This window comes from Aplysia californica, unplaced genomic scaffold (assembly GCF_000002075.1).
Source record: "Aplysia californica isolate F4 #8 unplaced genomic scaffold, AplCal3.0 scaffold00012, whole genome shotgun sequence".
Taxonomy (NCBI): domain Eukaryota; kingdom Metazoa; phylum Mollusca; class Gastropoda; order Aplysiida; family Aplysiidae; genus Aplysia; species Aplysia californica.
Window position 1 is genome coordinate 194,570 of NW_004797282.1, and position 26,007 is coordinate 220,576.

Genomic DNA, 26,007 nt, shown 5'->3' on the forward strand with positions numbered 1-26,007 from the left:
CTAGCTTTAAGAAATTATTTTTCAAAACAGTGATTGTTGTTTATGTTCTTACGAGTCATAAAATGAAATCCAGTTTTTTAACTCTTTCTGGACGTACTTGATTTGGGGTCTAGATGTAATTAACTTGCGGCTCGATTTCGCTACTCGGGTGATGTACAAAATAACTTTATATAAGCATAACCATCATCCAAAACGTAACATATTATGATATATCAAATAGAAGGTAATTGAATAAAGAATACATTCCAACATGAAACAAGGATTATTTTGAACATAAGTATGTATTACAGGGTTAGAAATGGCGATGAGAAAAATAAATTTTGATGGACAAAATTCCCCACACTAAACATGTGAAAGCAAATCAGCATTGCTATCTTGTTATATTATATACAGGCCAAGAGCAGATTCCATAAATTTCTGAACATGCAGCTTTTTATTTGAATGCAGTATTCCAATTTTTGTTTGATGATATTTATACTGAGTCCGGTTACATTGTTTTGTTGACGCAAGACCGCAAGAACTAATTCACCCGTTTCAGATTGACGCTTTGACAAAGTGAAAATTCATGTTTTCATTTCCTAAATCCTTTCCAAGTTTTCAATAATAATAGTAAAAGGGAGTACTTATAAATAATGGATCATGTTAAAATGAAACAAAACTGAGGCACCCCATCACAGCCGATATATCGGCGATATGTCCGCAAGGGATGTGGACTCGTGCCAATATATCGGCGATACGTCCGGAAAGAGTCAAATGACCAAAAAAACAGTCTCTTCTGTTTCTTTCTTTCTCTCTAAACAAGAAACAAACAAAAGACAAACCTAAGCAAAAGTGAGCTCGCTTAAAAGTGAAAAAACAACAACCCCCCAACAAAGCACAAACCTGTAGCATCAAATTTGACAGCACCGTTGCCATTCTTGACGTCAACAACCCAAACACCCTCTTTTCCATCAGCTCCCTTGACCTTGAAACAATAGACACCTTTGATCTTTTTCACAAGGTTTGCACCATCCTGAAATGAAGAATGAAAAACAGTAAGATCTTGCAAGGGTGCTCCTTAAAGTTACAGGAAAGGTGCTTGCCTCATATGCTCAATTACTAGATGTAACTACAAGGCTTTTTAAGTTCCCTGGGCAAGCAGGAAGCAACTTGTCTTTTCAAATAAAAGACACCCCTTCCCCAGAAGTCAAGCCTATGTTGCACATTAAAGACACCTTAACAGCTGAAAGACAAGAGAAAAAACCCCCAAAGGAACAAAAAACAAAACCCACACAACATACACACAAAAACACCTGAGAGTGAATCCTAAATTAATCCCAATTTATATAAAAGAAAATCTGTCGGTATAAATAAATAGAATACATTCAAAAGCAGAAAAAACATGCTAAAAAAAATAATTTTAATCCACTAAATTCGGGGAAAACAGTCACATGTATGCAAAAATTGGAATGGGAGGTTAAGGAACCTGGTAACTACTCATGAGATCAAACTGGGCCACCAAGAAGAGAAAGTGTGATGTAGAATAATTATAACTTTTACAAATCATGCAATGTTTATGCAGAGACAGTCAGTTGGACAGCTGTATGTTCTGTAGTCTCAATTCCGGGACGAAACTAAATTGCAGTTCACAAAATTTAAACACGAGATTATAATCTCAACTCATCAAAAACAGATTTTGGCTAGTATTAGTAACACAGCACCAACCAACTCTCTGATGTTGAAAGTAAAAAAACATTAAAACAAGAGCATTTGACTCCAAAGTACTTTTCAAAGCTTCATGAAAGATAATATGGCAATTTTAAACTTGTGCTACCTGGTCAAGCGCCTTCTTGACTTCTGTAAAAACTGCTGATGACTTGAAGTCTTTCTCCGTAGAAGAACTTGCAGCAGCGGCTTGGATCTGCTGACTACAAAAAGAAAAAAGCAGTTAATTTTCACCCAACAGCCTGTGTGCTAAACCCTTTGAACCACAAGGGCCAGAGTAAACGAGCCTGGGGCATATTTTTCTCAGCATCCTGTTAGGTTGGTGCACATGGGGTAAACAACCATCAACCTTCCAGCTGTGCAGGGATTGGGAACCATCAAAGCCCAGGAGCCTCGCATTAACTTGAAATATCCCCCCCCCCCCAAAAAATGTTTCTTTATTAAAGAGCGATGAAAATGAACCACATTTTTAAACACAGAGATGACAAATAATTTATTACATGAGTTATAGTGTTATATCATAATTTATCCTACGAGTGAAACTCGTGATTACAACTGGCAATTTCACAAGTACAATAAATCATGGTCAACCACTATTGTTTGTTTTAGTAGAGGTTTTGTGGCGCTCCCAACTACATAAGGTCATATGAGCGCCAAGGTGTGAATGTCAACAGAGAAGCCCTTACAGGGAATCAGACTTACTCTGCTCACCTCTCTAGCTTCAACAGCACAAAGTCTGCTTCGGCTACCAAGGCACCCCAGAAATAGCGGGCCATAAGACTGTGACGAACATACAAAAGAAGCAGAGGAAAATGACGATAGTAAGGATTAGAAACGAAAAAGCAGCAGTTCCCTGTTGTAGTTCAGGCACAGTTATGAGCAAGACATTGTTGGATCAGCCCACTTATTCTACTGTGCATTAGAACAAGAAATGTCCCCCCTTTCGGAAAGGCCTAAAGACACTTCAGTCAGAGGCACCGCCCCGGGGGTAGGTCTACCACTATGACGAGAGTAATAAATTTTTTATACCATACTGATAGTAGCTAGCGAAATAGATTTCCAACGACACATATCCTTACCCTGCCTCCTCTGGGAAGCCATGTCTGTACAGAGAAATGACACAAGCTCCACCCAAGCCCAGGTTGTGCTGCAGGGCTACCTTAGCCTTTGGTACCTGTCTTTTACCAGCCATTCCTCTCAACTGCCAACAAAGCTCTGCACACTGGGCCAAACCTAAAGTAAGGAAAAAAAACAAGGAATTGCAAAATAAAAAAAATAAAGACAAATATTATTTTGCTGCCTCTCAGTTTATGAAACATTTCACAGCTTTTGACCTTCCATCAGTGCCACAACATAGCTGAAAAGTTTGTATCAGAACATGAATTCACATTTCTCCATTCCTTTTCTACTGTGTGATCTCAGCAAGTTTTGGGTATTCCAGATAGCATCCAATCCCACAGGTCTAATGTCCACAGAACTCTTTCTCAAGGTGGGGTCATTCCACTTATAATATCTTTTTCCAAAGAGATTCGTGAAGACTTTACTCCATTCTAAATACTTCAGAGGGCTGCAAATTTACTTTCAAACTAATCTCTATTTTCAATAATGGCCAGCAAGTGACCTACAATTAACTTACAGCTGCTCATATTCATGTCTCATTGTTACTGCTGTTTGTTCTCAATTAACTCTTGACTTTTCTCTTCAGTCATAAGTCAAAGTTCCTTTTTGATTATGGAACTCGTTCTCCGTCTAGATTTTATTGTCGTGTGTGTGTGTAGAGAAAAGCACACATCTACAAAACATCGGCCATATAGTGCAAGGGAAAATCAAAACAGAAACAGAGGAAAGAACAGAAGTAAAGCTATGATTTTTAAAGACTTGCAATGCTTCCTTATCCCCCACCTCCAACAAATATGGGCAATTCTATTTCTAACGTTAGTTTATTTCATTTTTTAAAAAGAGAAAAAAAATATATTCACAGCATCTTAACCAAGCTAAAATACAAGTAGACATTGAAGCTTCATGGTTTTCTTTTTCCAAGACAGATTTATTCTATTTTTACCCCATTTTTTTGAAAACACAACAGGAGCATTATTAATAAAGCATATACTCCAAAGTTAACAATCCGGGATCAAAAAACTTCAGCACGCTGAGCTATACAACATTGCTCTCAAACAGAGAAAAAAAGGTCATTTTTTTTACTCTTCGACCCGTCTCAGGGTTAACATTCTATTTTAAAAACATCTCTTGTTCATTTTTATCTGCTTTACACAAATTTTGACTTTATATCCATCGCAAATTATTAGCATGAGACATATTTTATATGAACTATATCACAACAGGATCAATGGTGTAGTAATATTTGACTTGTTTTTAACAACATCAGGGTTTTCAGCTCTGACTTAAAAAAGAATGTCAGGGGCTCCAGGGGGCATGTCCCCTGTACTCTATTTCACTATAATTTTATGTTTTGGTAATGGTATTTTCTTGAAAAGTCGATTTGCAAAGGTTTTAGTCGTGCGTTTTGCAGCAAAAATATGGCAGTTAAGCCCCAAAAACAGTGCATCTGTGGGCGTGTCTAAAAGTAAAAACTTACAGAAAAAAAGTCAGTCGACTCTAAGTCAAAGTCAAGCCTAACAAAACTTCTCATCATACATGATGATAATTGCCATTTATAATGTTATCCATCATTTTCACATTCTCGTTACACGTGTAATTAGATCTAGATCTATAACGTTTCAAGTTATAATATAGATCTAGATCTAGATCTAATCTAGATCTAGCCTACTTAGATCTAATAAATCACAGTAACCTATACTTTTAAATAATAGCTTAAGTTCACTGTCCAAGTCCAAGATTCCACTTAGAACGCACAACACAATATCTTATTATTCTTATACAATATACAGAAACTGACTTGTTTGGAATGTAAGGCCTGTTTAGTAGTCTAGTTAATGTCCTACACTAGGGCTTAGCATTTGCAGCACTGAAACTGAAATTGGCTTCTCACTCTCAATGTCAATGTAATGTAAGGCAAGGCGCAGAAATGAAAGCGCTAAAAAGTAAAATAAAAATTCTATTGAATATCCACCTCTGGTATAAAACAAAGCAGAACAGTCCAAAGGTCAAGAAAGAAAACTGACTGATAGTATCAGTGTCCGCCGGTGGTCAAAGTCTTCCGATTTGTCCAACCATGTCAACTTCAATCATGCGACCCTTCATTCAACGTTATGTACTATCATTGATTCAACTTCCTCTGCTAGGGCCTGGGCCCAGATCGATCGAGTAATGAGCTGGAACTGGAAAAGCTAAGCCTAATACTGTATAGGCAGGAAAAGTCAAAAGGCTATCCTCGATGCTACAATCTAGCTGCCACAGAACAAGAAATTTAAAATAAAATAAAACCAATGATAACGTTATGCAAACCTGAAGTTGTCTTCCAGTCTTCCACCACACACGATACTAACAGTAGCAACGATTAGTATTATTCCTCTAACTGGCCGACCGACAGTAAACAGCTCAGTATAGTTAGGGAAGGGACACTACTCTATTCGAAAGAACTGGTGACGCCCAACATGCTATCGCCTATTTACCGAAACTTGGCGAATAAGACATGGCGAAAAAAATAACTGCGCAGCGCACACACTACGTCACTACGAGCTCGTCCAGTTTCAGTGAGAGTTTTTCGGCACTTGCAACACAACAAGGTCATACAAATGCCAAACACAAAAAACAAGGAGAGATAAGGACGATAATATGTTTGATGGGAAGGAAGGAGCAATTACCACTACCACAACAGAGTCAGAGCTACGACCCTCACTGCGTGCTCAGAAGGAGAATAAAATAACTGGACTACACAAATCTCAGGGTACAAAAAAAAATCACTTAACAGTTCCCAATAAAAATTATAATAATTTCAAGAGGAGATAGCTTAAATACGAAAAAGATGAGTTGATGATAGATATCAGAAGTTGATAAAAAAGAGACTAACCAAATACAGGCGAACCTGTCTAAGACGGCCACGCATTGTAGAGGGGAAAAGTGGCTATATAAGACAGGTGGCCGTCTTAGGCAGGACTGATAAAAAAAACCAATTTATTTCTGAGGCCCCAACTGGAGGTGGTTGCATGCCTAGGACTGCCCTAGGGCTGATTAAAATGTGTTGTTGTTGTTTTATTTCTTTTGAAAGGGGGGAGAGGATGGGACGGTTTTTGTGGGATTTTCTGCTGTTAGTTTTAATTTTCTTTTATAATAAAATTACAGGGAAAGGTCAAAACAAAACAAAATGTTTCAGACGAGGATAAAGCCAAGTGTCATAGTAAAATAAATAAATGGGTCGCCACCACTCGGCGAACGAACAACACTTCTGTTGCGGGTTTGTGTTGACTTCCATTGTTATGGACTTGGTTTACAGACTGAGTTGGGGTGGGCCTTATAGGTTATGACGGATCACACGCTTTCCTTACCAGCAGCTGAAATTTTATTGTTACCCATTGGTCAACTTGGGCAAACATTGGGAGTGACCTAAGCAACATACATGACTGTTTCATCTATTGGAGGGACTGACAACAACAACAGGTGAATGAATTATGACGGAGAAAATGCATAATTTTTTACACAGCCTGGCCGCCTTTATAGGCAGGTAGATTTGGCTGAGGGTTAATAAAATATGGTGGCTGTGGCCGCGTTGGACAGGTGCCCGTTTTACAGTTAAATTATAGAAAAAACGCAAGGGGGGATATGGAAATAAGTGGCCATTTATACAGGTGGCTGTCATGGCAGGTTCGACTGTACATGCAATAGCAAGAGGGGTTAACCCTATCCGGTCATTTTGTACCCCAGGGATAGTATCCTTCACAGTTAAGAATACTTCTAGTATGAAGATCTCTTTGAAACTTTCAGTATTTCTCAAAAAATCATTTTGACAGACTGCTATGCAAAGCGTACGGATCGGATTTACGAGTAAATATTTCCTCTTCGAAAGTGGTGGCACAGTCGAGTTCCCCAGGTCGTACGGATACGATAATAAAACATGACATACAGATAGGGTTAACAAAATGGATTATTAGAATATGATATTTCACTTTATCAATAATATGTACATGTTAGTTGGCCATCGGCACAAATTTGACATTAACATAGTACTTTTCATAGCCTGAGTTCACTCACAATCAGTGACAAACGTAACAATAAGGATCACAGGAACATATAGAGGAAGACCTAGAATAACATGGTAGGAAAAAGGCTGTGACCGATCTCTAGAAACTGGACAAAACTTAAAATTAGACACAATTGAAGAAAGATAAACAGGACAGACATCTCTACAGCAAAGGCCCTTAAATGTTGGGGGAATATTTGCCCCACACAGCTAAAAGACCAGTGACAAAAGTAAAAAGGATACAATGATGTGCTCCTTTTTTCCTGTTAAATAAGTGGTGACAAGTATTGGAAAACTCCAATAAAATCAAGCCATTTCATCAAAGAGCTCATGAATTCTGAAAAAAAATCTACATAGGCAGTCAGTGCCAATTGTAAACATTGTTCTTTTTTCTCTCCATTCTCAAGACAGAAAACATTTCTCAGTGCTCTACTATATAACTTCAGTACAAAAAAGATTATCCTCTAATTCTTTTCCTGCCATTCCCCCATATGGGATCACAAGGGCAGCCAACTGTATATATATATTTTTTAAAATAAAAAAATAAATTCAACCTGCAGAAATTGTTTGCTCCATAGTATGATGCCTTTCATTTTCCAAGCAGCAATAAACTCATGTCAAAAGTTAACAAAAAGTTGCTTCAGTTTTGTGAAGATACTGATAATGGAATTTTACTACTGTGGTTTGCCCTGTAGGATTGTTCTTCTTTATCTTTTGACAGCTAGGATGTCTTTAACGTGAGCAATGTAACCATAGACCTGTGAATTTTCTATCTTTAAGGAGATGAATGGTGCTTGATTCCCTCAACCCTGGGATAACCGGAGTGGGAACATGACAAATAAACTCAAATTATCTGCAAACAATGCCAGCATCAACTGGGACAGGAACCAGACACTTTGACAAGAGAAAGCTCCTTACCTTCCCCTGAAGAGCCCCACATGTCGTTTAGACGCATTACTTAGTTCTCATTTTATAAGGAAACTGGAGAACATGGTCAGGGTGAGAATGTAAACTTCACACTTTCCCTGTTACAAACTATATTGAATTCTTTAAATTTCGGTACATAGGCCAACTATTACTGAAGCAGATTTGCCACATGTCCTCCAAGTTAAATAAACAAGAAATAGAAGAAAAGACCAGTCTTTGGTCAGCAATAGCTTGGCAGAAGTTCTTTGATTTATTGTGCGTGGCTCAAACTCTACCAGTTCTTTTATTCTTAGAAAACCTATAAATATGACAGCATGCAACTCCACTGCCATCTCACAATGTACAGTCTACAAAAGCCTTTGCCAAGGTCAAAATTGGAATAATCTTCTTAAAAGCATCAATCAAGAGATAGAAAAATAGTGACACAAGGACATATAAAGCCTCCACCATCCTTAAATCACCATTTACATACACAACAACATCTGAACTCTTTAAGGATGTAATTTTTATGTGGGGTTTTGACTGAATAAATTTTTACCCCATTTTTCGGACGACCATGTTCAGGAAAAAGGCCCTAGAAAAGTAATATCAACAGTTAAACGAAAAGTTGTACACCAAATAGGAATGTAAAATTTAAAAATATGGGTTAAAAAAAACATTGTAAAATTCAAAAGCCACACTTTTTCAGTTTAAACAGTGGTAAGTAAAGTTTGTTATTAAAAACAAAAAGTAATTACACAGACCTAGTTTCCTCAGCTTTGCCTCCTGTCAGCAATGTTATAATTCATTAATTTGAAAAGGTATTCCTATTGCAAGCCGGCTGCACCTCTTTATTTGAAGGAAATACACACAAACAGGTTTTTAAGAATATTTTTACAACATCCACAGTATCCAATGTGTTAATGTATTTGTACTATTTACAGTTGGTGTAGCTGTTGGTCTAGTAGTAGTGGCAGTACTTGTCTGAGTGGTAGACCTGCTGGATGGTGTGTCTGAAATACTGCTACAGCTAGTCCATTCTGTTCTAAAAACCACCTGTTCAAGACAATCAGCTGTACAAATGCCCCCCCTCCCCCCCGCATTATTTCTATATCATGATGACACTGTCAAGATGCTACTAAGAGAACTAATTTTTCAGGTATACATTCGATATATGGGGCAGCCCTCTGACCGGAAATATCCGAAACATGCTAGTAAGGAACTCAGTCATTGCAACTGAAACAATGGCAGTCCAGCACGCGCATTGAAAATGTTTTCCTTAAAGGTACAGCACAGCTTACTGAAGCATTCCAGTAGCCTGACAGAAAAGCAAAGAGCAAAAAAAAAAAAAAATCACCCCAAAAACAAACAACCCCCCCCCCACAAAAACAACAACAACAAAAAACCAACCTACAAAGAAGGATTCATGTCTTACCTGTGGCTCCCAGTGGGTGTCCCTTAGAGATGAGGCCACCGCTTGGGTTGACAACATATTTCCCTCCATATGTATTGTCTCCCTTGTTGACGAACGTCTCTGCCTCACCTGAGAAAAGGATTTTGAAAAACAAAATTACTTTAAACCTATACATAACAGTCTGATAGACCCATTGCATTACTTCCATTTACTTCTTTTACAAAATGGATCAATTCTAATACACAACGATACAAATTGTGCATCTGTGAGTTTTTATGTGAGTGTGTGTTTAACTAGAGGGAGAATGCGTGCATGTGAATTTTAAAGGCTAACTAGTCTATATACATATATAAAAGTAGACAAGTGTATATATCCATAAAACCAGTACAAAAAGCTTCTTCCTGACCTATAGATGCAAATACTAATCCAAAATAGAAGATTATTATAAGTTATACAAGGTCTGTTTCAGAAGTATGTTCCCTTGTTATGTAAAACGAAGAACTTTGTTCATATCTACAGAAACATGTTTCTTTCCAACATTACAACTGTAGATCTCAATACACTTTTTCATGTGATGTAGCCAGTGGTCAAACGTAGGGACCATGTCCGCTCCAGCCAGAGTCCTAAGTTTAACCACTGGCTTCATCAGATGAAAGATTTTTTAACAAAGTGCATTCAGATCAACATTCGCTATGTTGAAAAAAAACCCCCATGTTTCTGTGGGTATGTATAAAATTTCATGTCTGTTTAATAAAAATTTTTGATTTAACAGAGCAGGGAAACTTACTTCGGAGACAGACCTCGTAACGTATCAAAATGAGGCTCCGAATCCTGGTAACGATACTCATATCAGCTTAGAAAGTCAAATTTGATTTGTTCTTACGACACATTGTCTTGCATCAACTGTTCCAAAAAAAATAAATCCAGGTTTTTTCAACGGACAATTTCTCACCCACTTCTTTTTCAAAGTTTGACTGCCCAGAACCACCTTCGACCATTTAGTTGGGATTTAACAAAGTGTGATGAATGCTTACCTGGTCCACACAGTCCCAGGGCTTCATAAGTGAGAAGCTCATTGGCAGAGAAACAGTCATGCAGTTCCACAACTTGGACATCATCTGGAGTAAGACCTGCAACAGAAAAAAAAGTTAAACATCATCTACAGTAAAGACTTAAGAACAGGAACTAAAAAGTTAAACATCATCTGGAGTAAGACCTAGCAACAACAAAAAAAAAAGATAATCTCATGCAAGATTTAGGAAAAGGAAAAAAGTTGAGAATCATTTGGTAAGAGACATAGCAACAGAACAAAAGAGTGGAACATCATCTGGTGTAAGGCCTAGCAACAGAAAAAAAAGTTGAATATCAACCTCATAACTCTTCTCAACCTTATAAATGTGTCCCTGGAGGTCAATATCAGTCATATGAAGGAAATTTCAAAACTGAGTTTGCCTTTCGAGCCTCGTAGCTGATAATAGTACAGTGCATCTTACGACTGATATAGAGCTGGGAAGACAGAAATATAACACAGAGCAGTTACAACTGTGATTTTCATAATTTTCAACAAAACATTTAAAAAAAAAAAAAATTTCAATGAGTCACAAGAACTAAGAAACAAGAAACCACTATGAATGCTGTAGAAAAAGCTTCACAATACTTCCGACTCAAAATCAAAATTGTGATTGCAGAAGTTTTTGGCCCTCATAGACACAATTTAAATCACTTAGAAGAATGGCTTCAACATTGCCTTTCAACTTACATTGACCTCTGCTGAAGTGCATCAGTCATTAAGTAGTTTTCCATTGACTCAGGTATCTGTTCTTCTCATATGGTCTCATGGTCACACCCCACCCCACCACCGGCTTCTATTTTCATTTCAGTATCAGGATCCCGCACAGCTCATACAAAATATTTCAACTTAAAACAAAAATAGGTGGGAACCAGGCAGATAACAACTGGGAGCCGAGTGGTATCCCTTGAAATCTGCCTTAGATAAACCTGCTCTATGTAAGAACTGGCTTTTTCTGTCACCTGGTGACTGGGTTCTTAGGTGGAGACCACAGTAGGCCTACCCGCTTATCCTTTTGGTGACAGCGAAACACAGCACAGCATCTAGAGATTAAGGCTAAAACCATTTAAACCAGTTTATCAAATGAAAAACAGCCCAAAATGGATCAGAGCAGAGTAACTGAACCATACCTGCATCCTTGAAAACTCTTTGTGCAGTATTTTTTGCCATGTCGAAGCCGATCTGAAATGTAATTCAAGAAAAGGAAAATCGGTACGAGATCAACAGAACAGAAAAACAGATGTTGGCTCCCTATTCCCATAAAGATAGATGGTGGAAAAATCAAATAATCAATCAATACAAACAATAAAGGTAGAGGACAACCACTGACTAATCCATTAACTTTTTGTTTTAGTGAGCATTTTATGGCACTTGCAACACAATGAGGTCATATAAGTGCCAAAGATTATATGTGTTACAAAAGAGTAACCAAAAAAAAACAAAAAAAAGAAGGAAGAGAGATAAGGAAAACACATCATATCGGATAGGAAAGAAGGAGTCAACCATACCAGAGCACCCGCCAACCACCCATACCCATTAACTGAATCAGCAATTTTAAACAGAGGAAATCTATCTTGAGCTCTTAGCCTTGTATAGAAATAATTCACTTATTTTTTGTTTCATGCTTTTAGATTTTAGGCAACTTGCAAAAGGACCTAAATATAGCTTGAGCATGAGTTGATATAAGCGTGATGATAACACTATGATAACAGTTTGATATTATGAAGCTGGTTATCACCTCACAAGAAGTATCGATAGAAATCATTCTATACATATACATATCAGTTTGACCTCATTTCACAGGTCAACAAGGGGGACCTTTATCATAAATTACTATCTTCATTGGAAATGAACCAACACAGCGAAAGTGTAACACTACTCGACCTATCAATCCACACGGACAGCAACCAATTCATTGCTGTGCATAATGTGAAGAGGCTTTAATAATAATACAAATATCCCTTTCAAAAATTAACATCTTGAGAAATGCTAAACAATACTGCAATCAACCCCAGGTTTTAACTTTTAGCTTTCAAGTTGCTGAAAAATTCTAAAACATCAATTAACCCCCCCCCCCATCACAAAAGAACAAAGATTGAAAACAGAAACATAACACATGTAAGCAAATACGGGAGGAAAGTTTCGTTTCATCTCCTTGAAGATTACTGCCTCTCTCTGAAATATAATTTGTTTTAAAAAGTAGCCTACTAGCTGGGCACCCTTTCAATGAAAGGAATGATCGATGCATCTAGCACCAAGTAAAAAAAACAACATGAGGCTAGATCTATACGGGTCGTGCACTTAAAATAGTGCTCAGTATTGCGCGACAATGCGCGATAGTATCGAACGGAAATACGACTTGAAATAAACAAACCTGGCGGATTTTCTAAAATTACAGAGACAGAAGAGTCAGCCTACAAAAGTGATCGGCGAAATAAAGAAATTTAGCTTTTTGCAGCAAAACTGTCTCAAAACTGAAAAAACGAAGGGCGTCATGATCTGGAGAATATTTTAAAGAATCTTTTGACAAAAACCGCATGTCGATTGATGAAGCCATTAAAAAGCCTTTTGAATAGAGCCAAATTCTGCCACCTCAAATAGATAATAGAAGCAAAATCAGACCAACTGTAAACGTACCCTATGATTATTTCCTGAATTCAGCAGCAAAGTGGGTGAAATCAAGCACAATAAAAGCAAATTTCCATCGACCTTAGTTAATCTGTAAAAACTTTTTTGTTGTTTAGTGCCATCACAAAGAAAATGGTCAGAAGTCAATCTTCTTTAACTCCTTCGATGCCTTATGACGTTCCTGGTATGTCATGAAAATGTGTGAGTACGTCACAGAAGTTGGCATAATCTGCCGCTCTTGGTTGCCTATATGATGTTATGTTATATATGTATGTTACGCGCTAATAACTTGGCACTAATTCTTCTGAACAAATTTTTAGCCACAAACACTGCGTAGATTCGTATTCCGGAATAAACGATGCGCATATCGGTACCAAATTTGCCAGTGCCCTATTACATAACTGCTAGGCCTGCAAGCGATTGATGAACACAGATCTAGGTCCGCGGGCAGCCGCATGCTCTCGTAAAATGGAAACATCGAAATGACTTTAAAAAGGCAAATAAATTCACCTTCGACTTAGATTTGCACGTTATTCAAAGTTATGAGTAAGATGGGAGGAAATGGGGTATAAGAAAAGTGACAATTGAAAACTAGTGTCCGAAATATGTCACGAGTGCGCTAGATCTATACAGCGCGTCCATTAATACTGAGACATCAGTGTTGACAGTAAAAAGGGAACATATACCCCCTGGCAACGAAAGGGTTAATGAACCAAAATAAGAACGTGGGAACCTCATACCATTTTTATGCAGTTTCTGTCTTTAAATACACTGGGCAAATCAGTTCCAAGGCCCATGGCAACAATCTCTACAGCCTGACTAATCAGGTTATTTTTTTTCACAAAGTCTTCGCTGGCCAGGATAGCACAGGCAGACCCATCAGAAGTAGGGCTGAAAAATAAAACAAAAACCAGGACAAAAGAATTTAAGCTTTATTTTTCTTCAGTATCCTTTTCTAGAGATTTTAATTTTGAGCTAGAAATGTTCTATTAGACAAAAACGAGGATCACCTCATTCTGACAACAGTAAGCAAAGCCCCTAATCTTAACATTTTCCAGAGTAACTGAAAAACTTCAGCTTTTGAAATTTCAAAACTTCCAGGGCACAACTCAAACAAAACCCATACAAAACTGCAACTGTTATTTCTGCAATAAATATATCAGGAACACATTAAAAAATGCATTGTATTTAAAGGAAAAAAAAGTTAGTTAATATAGTTTTAATTTCCTAATTAAAAAAAAAAAGTACTTTCTATTTTCTGAAATTCACATAGCCCAAAAAACATGTGAAAGTTTATAGCAGACTGATTGCTAAAGTTGTACAAAATGAGAGCATATTAAAGTTGGTTATAAATCAAAACTTTGTTTTAAAAAACCCAAACAAATGAACAAAATGAATGCAAAACTAAAAACAAAGTATCAATACTATTATATCTTCTAACAGAACAAGAAAATAGAAAATAATTGAATTTCTTATGAAGTTTAATTTTACAAGGACAAAAAATATCCAAGGAAGTAATTGTAAGTTAGACTGGGCCAAGCTGAAGAATGACCTTACTCAGCTATTTTGCGCTTGAGAGCATAAAGGATCCTCAGCATGTTAGACATTATGCAAATACAGGTCACATATTTCAAATGATGACATTTAGCACTCTACTTAAAGAGCGGCTTGAACACCTGGTACCCACAACTCTCTAGAAAAGAAGAACCCTAACTTTTGAGCACTATCATTTACATTTGCTAATGAAAGTCCTGTGACAATGACTTAATTAAACTGCAGAGACAAGCACTTTATAACAAATATAATAAAAGATGATTAATGACATTTTAGGATATAATACCTTTACTTGGTACCTGAAGCTCATGGAAAATCAGTCTTGTGCACTTTAAACCATTTATGAACACATTAGTATATACTATATTGAGGTCCTCAACCGATCAAGCTCACAAAGCATAGAAAGCATGCTCGTCAAAGCCCATCTGAGATGGGTCGGCCATGTCATCAGCATGGAAGACCACCGAATGCCCAAACAGCTGCTGTACGACGAACTCGCAAGTGGCAAAAGAAATCTCGGGAGGCCAAAAAAGCGGTTCAAAGACATTATAAAGGAAAACCTTCAGCTCGAACAGGTAACCCCCAAAGAACTCAAAAGAACTGCCACCGAAAGAAACGCCTGGCGCAGGGCCGTCCGTATTGCCATCAGAAACTGTGATATAAACTACAGGGAGAGGCTGACTACCAGAAGAGAGAGGAGACATAAGCCAACCACCACAACCACGACATTCCAGTGTCCCCACTGCAACAGACATTGTACATCCAAGATCGGATTGCACAGCCACATACGCGTCCACAGGAGCTGCAGGATTCATCGTCATCTTTGGCAACGAAGGACTACCTACCAGTATATACTTTTACCCTATATATTGGACCAGATTATCTGCTAATTTTGTGAGATGATACAACTCAACCTTTCGGTAATAACTAGACTCAACTTGAAAAGAAACAGAGGAAGACAAATTAGCCCTTTGCTTGGGGCAATCTGTCAAATACAACGGGAGCACGAGAGATCATAGATCCTTTAATTTTAATCATAACTACTTTCAAAGATCTTCTTCAGGTGTCTGGTCTGGAGCAGACATTGATGATCATGGTACCCCATTCTTTCCTGTTGTCTGTCTTCTTGATCAGCTCGGTTTTTCTCTTTGCTTTATTTGTTGCAAAGTTGTTCAGCCTCTGCTCTTCTTTCCCTCTATCTTTCCACACAGCAGCAGTTTCTCTAGTCCATTTGATCTATTTACATGGCCACAGGATTCCAGTTGTCTTTTTCTGACGGTTCCGATTACAGATCTTTCATGACCTGCCATTTGGAGCACTTTTCTGTTTGTTTTCCTATTTACTTACAAAGATAGGGGTCGAAACTGCAAATGGGATTCTGCGTACCGCAGCACTTTAGACAGACTTACCAGCACTGCAGCTTGGTCAGAGGAGAGTGAACTTCAGGAGACTTCATGATATCCTCAAGGCTGTACTCTGTCTGAAATTGAGAGTACCTGAAGACAAAAAAAAAATTGCTTTAAAAAAGTCATCCTTACTTGAAATGTATTAAAGAATTCATCATTTAATCAATTTAAACAACTTTCTCAACAGCACATATTTAGAGACCTTTTCTACAGATAATTTACTAGTTTATTCCTGTAATATTTTAAAGAACTTAGCTTTAAATGAGAAGTAGTGGAGATCATGAACAGGCACGATATACGTAAAGAAACTGGAAGGTGGCTCTCCTTGCCTAGAGGTTAAGGTGTTCGACTCTCTCTCAAAGGTCACGGGTACAAATCTGGGTAGCGACGGAAAAAATGTTCTTCTCTAAAATTGTCTCCTTTCACTTCCTTTCGTGCTGTCTAGCAATGTTCTGTCGTCTGCTTTCGTCTCCACTTTCTGTCCCCATTCCCACATCTCCTTTGCCCCTTCCTCTGGGCTCCTGACTCTTTCTGCAGCCTTTCTACTGCTGCTCCTTGGCTCCTTCTTACTGCTGTCTTTCAGTCACACCCCAGATCTTCTGGTAGGAAAGATCTACACTTAGCCTTCTCGGACAAGGGTGAAAAATCTAGGAGGTCTCGTGTGCTAGTTGCGCATGTTAAAGATCACTTGGTGGTCTAAAATTGATAAGAGTAGGCTTCGACCGCCACCCGGGCAATATTCAAAATTTCCTACCAACTGAAAATGTTTCATGATAATGTGTCCAGCGTGCTCATATGGGACATAAAATGTCTCAGTATGTTTAATTGTGTATGCACATATTCGATTAAGGCTTCTTGAAGAGGAAACGTGTCATTTTCAATATCCAATAAATGATACATGTATCAAATCCAATCCTAATGTTATGCATTCTTATGAAAGAACTTAAAGGGCTCAGAGAATGCGAGTTTCTTTGCTTTTCAAGATACTTGTCAGGTTGACAAAAGAAATGTGGAAGAGGAAGAATAAAGAGTTTGACTTTGAGACAAACAGTCAACAAATTAAAGTATAGGAAAAGTATGTACAAATATCATAATACTGGAAAGAGATTTTTAAAAAACAACAAACACACTACTTACGGATTATTTGTGGAATGCTTGTGGTTTTTCCAGGCAATTTTGGCAAATGTTTCAGGCTTTGTACCTTAAAAAAGAGAAACACAATCTTTTTTTTATTATCTTAAAGGACAATCCTTTGACTTTAAAAATATTCATTTGCACTATAGAGTCATTTCAGAGGCAGCAGCCACAAGTTTCACTGTTTAATCTCTATAAAATATGGCAGGTAGGCCTCTTTGTTACTTTTATGTAATAACAGTGTTTTGAGAGGTAGACACAATAATGGTACTAGAACACTACAAACATGGTTTGACCACATATGTCACTTGCTCTTCTCTGACTCCAAATATAAATCAAGTTATGATCACTAAAAAAGAACAAATGGAAATAATGCTGAAAAATTACCATATTTCTCCATGTGCTCTCTCCCAGCATTTCCAAACATTTGTGGGGCAAAGGGAGCCTTTGAATAGCCGTGTCCTTCTAACATCACCTCTACGTGCTTGTCCATAGGATTTGTTCTGTCTGTATACTAGAGAAGAGAAATCAGAGTATGCTCATTTACTTTACTTCAAATCTAAAACAGAACATAAATCATTTTACATTATCACTATCCATCAGCAGTCCTCAAGACATGGTGAGTAGCAGATAATAAGAACTGAACAAAAACCAACAAACTGAGTTCCTTAAACATTAAGAAGTCATGGTACTAGTGATTGCATTGTAATGATCCTGACCTATTACAAAAATTGACAATTCGTTTGTTTAATTCTACTGAAAGAAAATTTACTAAAGCAAGCTCAAATACAGCCATTTTCATCAGATTCAATTTCAATATATAAGCAGTAAAAAGTGCTCTGCCCTTAATATTCTATAGAAAGAAAGATTTCACTCACTCATGTTATTCACATTCCATGAGCATTTGATGCTGTTCTCCTTTCACAAGGATAAAAACCACTCAATAGCCTTGTGGACTAACAGTGTGAGATGTCGTCATGAAAATGTAGAACATACCTTCATGGTCAAAGATCCTTTTTCCATTTTTTCAAATCCCATAGCCATGACACAGTCAGCCAGTCCTAAGTCACAAAACACATCATTAGTAAATCAATGATGATGTGTTATGTTCAAGAGGAAGAGATCAACATTCCCACATCAGCAATTTACAAAGTAAAATAAAGACCATGTTTGTTAGCAGCCCTTCAAATGCTGCTATACTGGGAAGGGGGGAAAAAAGCCAAATTAAAATCTTTGCAAAAAAAAATAAAATAAAGGTGTTTGGATACTTGAGCCTCAGTATATAAGCCCTGGATCAGAGACACACTGTCCTGCATACAGATGAAAACTCAGTGTATATCTGGATTATCAAAAAAAGTAACACATTGGCATTTGTGTATATTTCAGAATTCTGGAGGCTGAAAACCCCCACCTACCTATAAATCGTTTTAAAAGTTAATCTCTACATGTGTCATGATGCAATGGAATCAGGTGCTCGTCAATCTTTGGGCATAGGGAGCTATTGGTATTGTTTTAAAGTTTGTCAATTTATCTTGCTTTTGATGAAAAAATACTCATCTAACTAGTTTCAGAGATAAAATTAGCGAGAAAATGGCCACCAAATTTTTGACGACTTCCAAAGCCAAATACGAGGGCTGGCCCACGGAAAACCGGAATTTTGCTGTAATTTGAAAACTATTCAATATTTTCACATTCTGTAAACGCACACTTGTAAAACAATCATATTGGAATTTCCCGATTGAACACCATGAGCATCGCACAAACCAAACGAACACAGCAGTTCTCCAAAGATGGCTACCCACTTGGAAAATTGGTCAAGGATAGAAGTGAGATCTGTCATTCGGTTTCTGACCGCAAAAGGTCTCAAACCTATAGAAATACACGCTGAAATAAAGTCAGTTTACGGGGAGAAAGTAATGGCAAAGTCACAGGTATATGAGTGGAGTAGTAAGTTCAAAGCCGGGCATACGGATATCAATGACATAGTCCACCCAGGACTTTGTTCTTCTGCCAAGACTGAGGACAACAAGAGTCGCGTTAACGAACTCATTCAAACAGACAGGCGCCTAAAAATTCGCGAAATTTCCGAGTCGCTAAACATTTCAAAGTCAACTGTCCATAGGATAGTGTTTGATGAGCTGCACTATCGAAAGGTCTCTGCTCGATGGGTCCCAAAAGAGCTGACAGCTGACCACAAGACGCGTCGTGTTGAAGTGTCTCAGACTTTGTTGAATCGTTGTCGCCAAGCTGTCACAGGAGTCATGAACGCATCTGGAGACCTCCAACAATACGATGAAGCATTTCTGAGAAGCATTATTACAGGTGATGAGACCACATGACCCCTGAGACGAAGAGGGATTCAATGGTTTGGAAGCACACGTCTTCACCTCCCCCGAAAAAGTTTAGAGTTCAGCCATCGGTGAAGAAACTCATGGTCACGGTTTTCTGGGATGCTAAGGGTGTTCTGCTTCTTGACATTCTGGAACCAGGACAAACTGTCAATGCTAACAGATACTGCCAGACTCTTGATAAGTTAAGAGAGGTTGTGCGCCGAAAAAGACCAGGCTGGTTGTCCAGCGGGATCATTTTGCAGCATGACAACGCAACGCCACACACCGCAAACGCTACGAAAGACTGGATCCAAAGGTTCGGCTGGGAAGTGCTGCCACACCCACCTCACAGTCCTGACTTGACCCCGTCAGATTATCACCTTTTTGGACCAATGAAACGCCATATTTCTGGACAGCGATTCACCGACGACGAAGACCTCGTGGAAGCCATGAAAGATTGGTTGAAATCCCTTGATGAAAAATTCTTCAGGGACGGTATCTTCTCTCTGATCCAGCGATGGAAAAAATGCGTCCAGCGGGATGGTGATTACATTGAGAAATAAAGCACACGTTGAGGTATGATGTGTTACATTTTTATTATAATAGGACAAAGATTGTTGCTTTTATGGACTTTTTCCGGTTTTCCGTGGGACAGCCCTCGTATAATTGGAAATTGGTAATTCATATTTTTGTGCAAATATCATAATACTGGTTTTTCAGTAAAATTCACACAGATATGGTTTATACACGGAAATAAAAGGTGGAACTTCAGTAAATTATCATCACTGGGCAATGATTATATAAAAAATAGTTCTTACCTCCTGCAACAAGGTTACGTGCCATAAAAAGAGCTGTTGATCCTGTTGAACAGGCATTGTTCACCTGAAAAGTAAGTATAAAAACCAAAGCTCAGTAACTGAACAAGAAGAAAAAGAAGCAAAAATGAGCTGACAGAACTGGCAATTTCTTGTTTTGTTTTTGTAAGTGTTTTACGGCGCTCGCAACTGCATAAGGTCATATGAGCGCGCGGGACACACTAAACTTTTTCAGTTGGTAGGAAATTTAGAATTTTGCCCGGGTGGCGGCTGAAGCCTACTCTTATCGATTTTAGACCACCAAGGGATCTTTAACGTGCACACGGGACCTCCGAGATTTTTCGCCCTTGTCCGAGAACGCTAGGTGTAGATCTTTCCTACCAGAAGATCAGGGGTGTGGCTGAAAGACAGCAATAAGAAGAAGCCAATGAGTAGCAGTAGAAAGGCTGCAGAAAGAATCAGGAGCCCAGAGGAGGGGGCAAAGGAGGTGAAGGCGTAGGGGCAGAAAAAGGAGACGAAAGCAGACGACAGAACATTGCTAGAGAGTAGGAAAGGAGGTGAAAGGAGACAAATTTAGAGAAGAAAATTTTTCGGTCGCTACCCCGATTCGAACCCGGGACCTTTTGAATGAGAGGCCAACACCTTAACCTTTAGGCCACGAGAGCCCCCTTGGCAATTTCTATATGAATCATGAAATGTCAAAGGTTCACAACCAATACATCTTCGTATTTAGACCAGAGTTTTGTATAATCTTAACACAAAAAAAGGATTCATAATCAGAAGACCTGCTTGAGGGAGTACTATAAAAATCTATCAAATTCACAGGCACAATACTTACTGAGATTAAGGAACATGCCTCTCTGAAACTTTCTTTATTTCGAAAACATATCATAATCATTTTTTTGTTTTTCAAAATAGAATTCAGAGCCATCACTAGATCTATACGAATTATATGCCAAATGACAGAGGACTCACGTTGTAGATTGGAATGCCTGTAAATCCCAATTGGTAGAGCGCTCTCTGTCCACAAGTTGTATCACCTGTATAAGAAGACCTTACATTGTGACGCATATATACACTTATCAATAAAAAATTATCTTCATAAAACATGAATTAAAGGGAGATAATAAAATGATAACATTAACACAAAGATAACACATGTGATAACCATCTCTTGTTGTGCAAAATCGTTAGGAACTTCTTGCAAGACCTTCTTTACCCAATAAAAAGTTATTTTCAAAAGGGGAAATAAATACAATGAACTTTTTAATTGCACTGAGCAGAAGAAAATGAATTCTTAAACTAAAGAATTATGATTTGGTAGCTATACTATACTCTAAGCAGCATACTGAACGCCTGATACTTATACGTTGCTCTGTTACAATTATATATTTTGTTTCTGGCAGTATAAGCCATAAGACGATCAATATAAATGGCATCAATTAAAAATGAAACCTTATACGTAGCTGCTTACCATACACATAGCCACAGCAAGCTTGTTCAACTTGATCATATCGAATTCCTGCATCTTGCAAAGCTTTTGTTCCTATTGAAAAATACAATAAAAACAGATAATAACAATAATTTACATTACACACATTGTTTTACTACAGATAAAATGACAGATTCTGTCATAAAAAAATACCAGATCATGACTGTTCATCACAATCATTACTCAATAATTATGAACATGTGTCTCAGCAAGAAGGAATCATTTACAAAGATTTTAGCATACAAAAACAAGCATGTACATTCTACAAAAGTTTGACATATATATATAAAAAGTACCGTCAAAATGGTATCAACAAACATTTTAATGCAGTCTTAATAGCCCTCATCTACACAATTTAGATCACAAAGGAGGAGGGCACCCAATGATAAGGGCCTAATAGGGCTGAGAAGGGTACACCATCCCTGCAGAAAGGTGGAGATGCTTGACAACAATTCCTCTCCACTCGAGGATTGGACTTTGGTCTCCTGCATCCGACAATAAAGTATTATAAAGCGCCTTAGCACTATGTACACAACTGAAACCAGGTATAGTATAAATGAATCCTTATCCCATTAATCAAACTATAAATTTAAACATGATTTTGATAATGCAAGGTATTAAACACGAATCAAAATGTTGAGCAGCATACAACAAAATTAACAATGACACACACAAGCTGCTAATAGGGCCCATAATTAGATATATAATTTACTTTTGTTAAAAAATGTCACCAGAATATTTAAATTAAATCACGTTACCTGATTCTTTGGCCATGTCAGGATAATCAAAGTTAGGTCGGCGACCAGGCTTTTCAAACTGAAATAAAATGATATGCAAGAATCTAGGCTTAGGCTCCGCACAATTAGATTTGAAAAATTTAAACTTCACACTATTGAAATCAGTGTACCTCTGTTCGATTGCATAATTCTACAAAACATTAATCAATGTTAAAAGAAGAAAAAACATGAAAGAAGAACCACCCCGCAAAAGACAATCAATAACATGACAAAAGGACAAAACAGTTTTTCGCGCTTTAAGTAGGAAGCTTGAATATCAATCTTGATGCAACTGAAAATCTAAAAATAAATTATTAAAACAAACAAAAAAATTAAAGTAATGGGTGGTGTCGCTGTCTCTAAATGAGCTTTTCGGAGACAAGTTTACTAAAAATTTTACTGACCCTGTGATACTGATCCAAATAACAGTTTTTAATATAGGGCCCAAAAAGAGAAACTTTTTAATTACTGGATCCAAAAACAAAAAAAATTAGTTTGGTTGCTGATTTGCAAAAGTGCCACGCAAAGTTTCATGGGCACAGGTTAATTAATTAAATGATTATAAGCCTAGAGTCTGTTTGAATGGGGATCCACCCCGGAAAGTCAAAAGTCCTAGGGATAGAGATGCACTTCGAAAAAAGCAAGTCACAGTAGAGGGAAATGAACTAGAAGACGTCGAATCCTTCTGCTATCTTGGGAGTATAATTGACAGAGAGGGAGGAACAGGCGCTGAAATAAAGTCCCGTATTGGAAAGGCACAGACTGCATTTATTTCTTTGAACAGGATATTTTCAACTCAAATGTGAAGTCCGTCCTGTTGTATGGATGTGAGACATGGAATGCATCTCAGACGTGCATAAAGAGGATCCAGGTTTTCTTGAACCAGTGTCTGAGGAAGCTACGAGGATCAGATGGACAGACAGGATCACCAACGTGGAAGCACTAAGAAGAAGGAGACAGAGCCCAGTCAGAGATGAGGTGGGAAGAAGGCGTTGGCGATGGATTAGACACACTGTTAGATTGGAACCCACAGGGTAAAAGATCAAGGGGAAAACCCCATGGAACCTGGAGAAGAGTCACGGAAATGGATGTGCAGGAAAGTGGGAAGATATGGAGTGACATCAAGCGACTCGCCCAGAATAGAGAAAGGTGAAAAAGGTTTGTTCGTGGCCTATATATCCTGATCCAGGGTGAGAAAGGCAATGATGAAAATGATGATGAGCTAGAATTTTTTTTTTTACGTGAGACAGACTAGTATTGCTTGTCCAATTTTCTTCCACATTAAATAAAATCCAAACTGTCAGTAAAAATCAGTCTAGTTTCAGAGTGGGCCATTGGATCTATTAGAAGTTAGAATGAATCCAATGAGTGTAGGCAGGCTAATTCTTATTTTCTAAAAAGAAAACCTGAATAACGAGATGCAAAAAATTATTGCCTGTGGCTATGCATACAGCTCTCTAAAGTACAGACTTAGATTTCCTTGATAATTGCTCAGCTGGACCGCGTCACTTTATTGTGTGCAAACAAGATAGTTCACAACCCTATTTGAGCCAATTAAAAAAGTGTCCTCAAAATTGGGTGGCGCCCTCTTCGAAAAAGTGCGGTTGTGCCATCAGTTACCCTACTTGGGTGAAAATTATTTATAATAAAAGTGAAACTAACAAACTGTGCTATAAATTTTTCTGCTGGAAAAACGAAAGAGAGCTTCAAAACAAAAACTGCAGCGTCATCTTTTTTGGTTGAGTGAACTATATTGTTATGTACAATCTTTTTGGACAAGAGACGCTTTACGAGGTCAAGATAACTTGCAAAGTCACTAGTTACTATTTATAACTTTGACCTGTAATTTACTACGTCATTAATTCCCTATATAAGGAATACAGAAATTTTCCATTGAAAAAAGATAATCGTCTATGCCTTTATATATAGCTGTGCGCTTCCCAATCCAAGTAGGTCAGCCCTATATATATATATATATAGGGCCTGCACGCTTCCCGGGTAGCCCGGCTCACACCTTTTAAAAAGGGCCTGCACGCTTCCAGGGTTTCAGTTTGTCCACTTAATTGTAGTGTCCGGTTTGATAGTTTAGTTTATGTGCCGCCACAGAATTTTATTAGAGTCTAAAGTAAAATTCTGTGTGTGCTGCCTTCAAAGCCTAGCTTGTTATGTGAAGTGGAGAGCTGTACACATAGCCTCGAGGCTATGTATACGGGAGGGCATACGCATAGCCACGAGACGTACGCATATATCACTTCGTAAATTATTTGACTGTTGAATTTAGATTCATCTGACTGCTTGTTTTGACCTTGGCCTGGTTTAGTTAGCTCTATTGTTGTAGCCTTGTTCTTGTAGTGGGACAGTGACTATCGCCAACCACCACATTAGGAAAAAAAACCAAAACAATGGAAACAACAATCATTGGTTAAATTATTACACCCCTCCCCTAACATAAAAACAGTACCAGTTCCCTTTGTTGTTCATTCTATGAATCAACTAAAAAGTCGATTAAATTACATGAAAACTTCCTGTTGAGATCTAGATTCTAGTCTTTAACAACCTTAGTTTTTACGACAAAAGAAGGCATGAGGGCAAGGTACAATGTTTTGACCGACTTTGCTTTCTCGTCAACTCGTTATAACAACTTATGGAAGACTTTGACTGACACTGACTTTTTTAGAATTAGTAAACTTAAAAGAAACTGCAGAATACATGTCATGTGATAACAACCAAAGAAAAATACAAATGATTCACCTTGGTCATTCCCACACCAACAACAAAAACTCTACGAGCCATCTTTTTGCGTTAGTACAAGACCGTAAACAGAGGGTTCCACCGAAGTCCAAGCTCCCAAGATTAAGATAAACTGTTCTGCGATGCTGCTGACTGCTGGCTGAGCCTGATAAACAGAGAGCAGGCCTTCCTCGGCCCCGAGTGCACTTTACCCTCTTGGTGGCCTCAAACTACACGGCACTTTCAATGACGTTCAAATGACCTGCTTGCTTGATTGTACACACTGTATGTAAGTACTATTTTCGACGATCAAAAAAGGTACACCGATTCATGCGCTAGTAAACCAACTGAGCAAGGCATTGTAAAAAGCAAAGTTTTTACAAGAAAAATGGTCTTATTTTATGATTAAGATCTTTTTACTTCGGTATAATTAAATATTAAACGATAATAAGGATATTTTCTCTCAACCAGTGAACTATTTTACAGTGGATGTTACAGCTTGATGTGTTGTTAGGTTGTGCTAATTTTTGGCGCGGGGTACTGACGGATTCTCGGAAGTTATTGCAAATTTATCGTGTATTCAACAAATGTCGAACCATGGATGGATGTAATTATTAATTTGTAAATTATCTTGTATTGTTTAATGTACATTTTGTGTTGAACTTTGCCTGCCATCGCCCAGGGAGGACTGTATAAATCGGGTAAGTGCTAACTGATCAGAGGTCCTCCATGCAACAATGGACGAAATTTGTTGAAAGCTAGAGATATCTAGCAGATCAATCAGAGCAGTCTGTGTTTATTTGAACTTCTCGGTGTTGTTTAGAATATTTAAATAGATTCTGTAACAAATTATGACATAAAAAATGTTTTTTTGTTGCTCTGAGGTCCGAA

The 26,007-nt window shown here is 37.9% G+C and overlaps 2 protein-coding genes across 3 annotated transcripts in view; one reads left to right on the forward strand and one right to left on the reverse strand.

Moving 5' to 3' along the window:
- Positions 1 to 25,369, reverse strand: part of LOC101863558 (non-specific lipid-transfer protein) — a 29,138-nt gene extending 3,769 nt beyond the window's left edge. Inside the window, exons 1-16 of the mRNA XM_005090042.2 lie at positions 25,138 to 25,369; positions 22,369 to 22,426; positions 21,593 to 21,664; positions 21,094 to 21,158; positions 20,122 to 20,185; positions 17,970 to 18,034; positions 17,361 to 17,487; positions 16,977 to 17,040; positions 15,843 to 15,929; positions 13,620 to 13,770; positions 11,382 to 11,433; positions 10,217 to 10,312; positions 9,204 to 9,311; positions 2,784 to 2,937; positions 1,814 to 1,907; positions 883 to 1,012 (exon numbers count right to left, since the gene is read on the reverse strand). Coding sequence (XP_005090099.1) covers positions 883 to 1,012; positions 1,814 to 1,907; positions 2,784 to 2,937; positions 9,204 to 9,311; positions 10,217 to 10,312; positions 11,382 to 11,433; positions 13,620 to 13,770; positions 15,843 to 15,929; positions 16,977 to 17,040; positions 17,361 to 17,487; positions 17,970 to 18,034; positions 20,122 to 20,185; positions 21,094 to 21,158; positions 21,593 to 21,664; positions 22,369 to 22,426; positions 25,138 to 25,179 — 1,429 coding nt within the window. The 5' untranslated portion in view covers positions 25,180 to 25,369. The remainder of the gene's footprint in view (positions 1 to 882; positions 1,013 to 1,813; positions 1,908 to 2,783; positions 2,938 to 9,203; positions 9,312 to 10,216; positions 10,313 to 11,381; positions 11,434 to 13,619; positions 13,771 to 15,842; positions 15,930 to 16,976; positions 17,041 to 17,360; positions 17,488 to 17,969; positions 18,035 to 20,121; positions 20,186 to 21,093; positions 21,159 to 21,592; positions 21,665 to 22,368; positions 22,427 to 25,137) is intronic.
- Positions 25,370 to 25,576: 207 nt separating this feature from the next.
- LOC101863947 (nipped-B-like protein B) overlaps positions 25,577 to 26,007 on the forward strand; it is a 57,368-nt gene continuing 56,937 nt past the window's right edge. Inside the window, exon 1 of one of the 2 annotated variants that reach the window (XM_035970435.1) lies at positions 25,577 to 25,817. The gene's annotated coding sequence lies outside the window, so the exon portion shown is untranslated. The remainder of the gene's footprint in view (positions 25,818 to 26,007) is intronic. The other variant, XM_005090044.3, reaches the window with a different exon arrangement.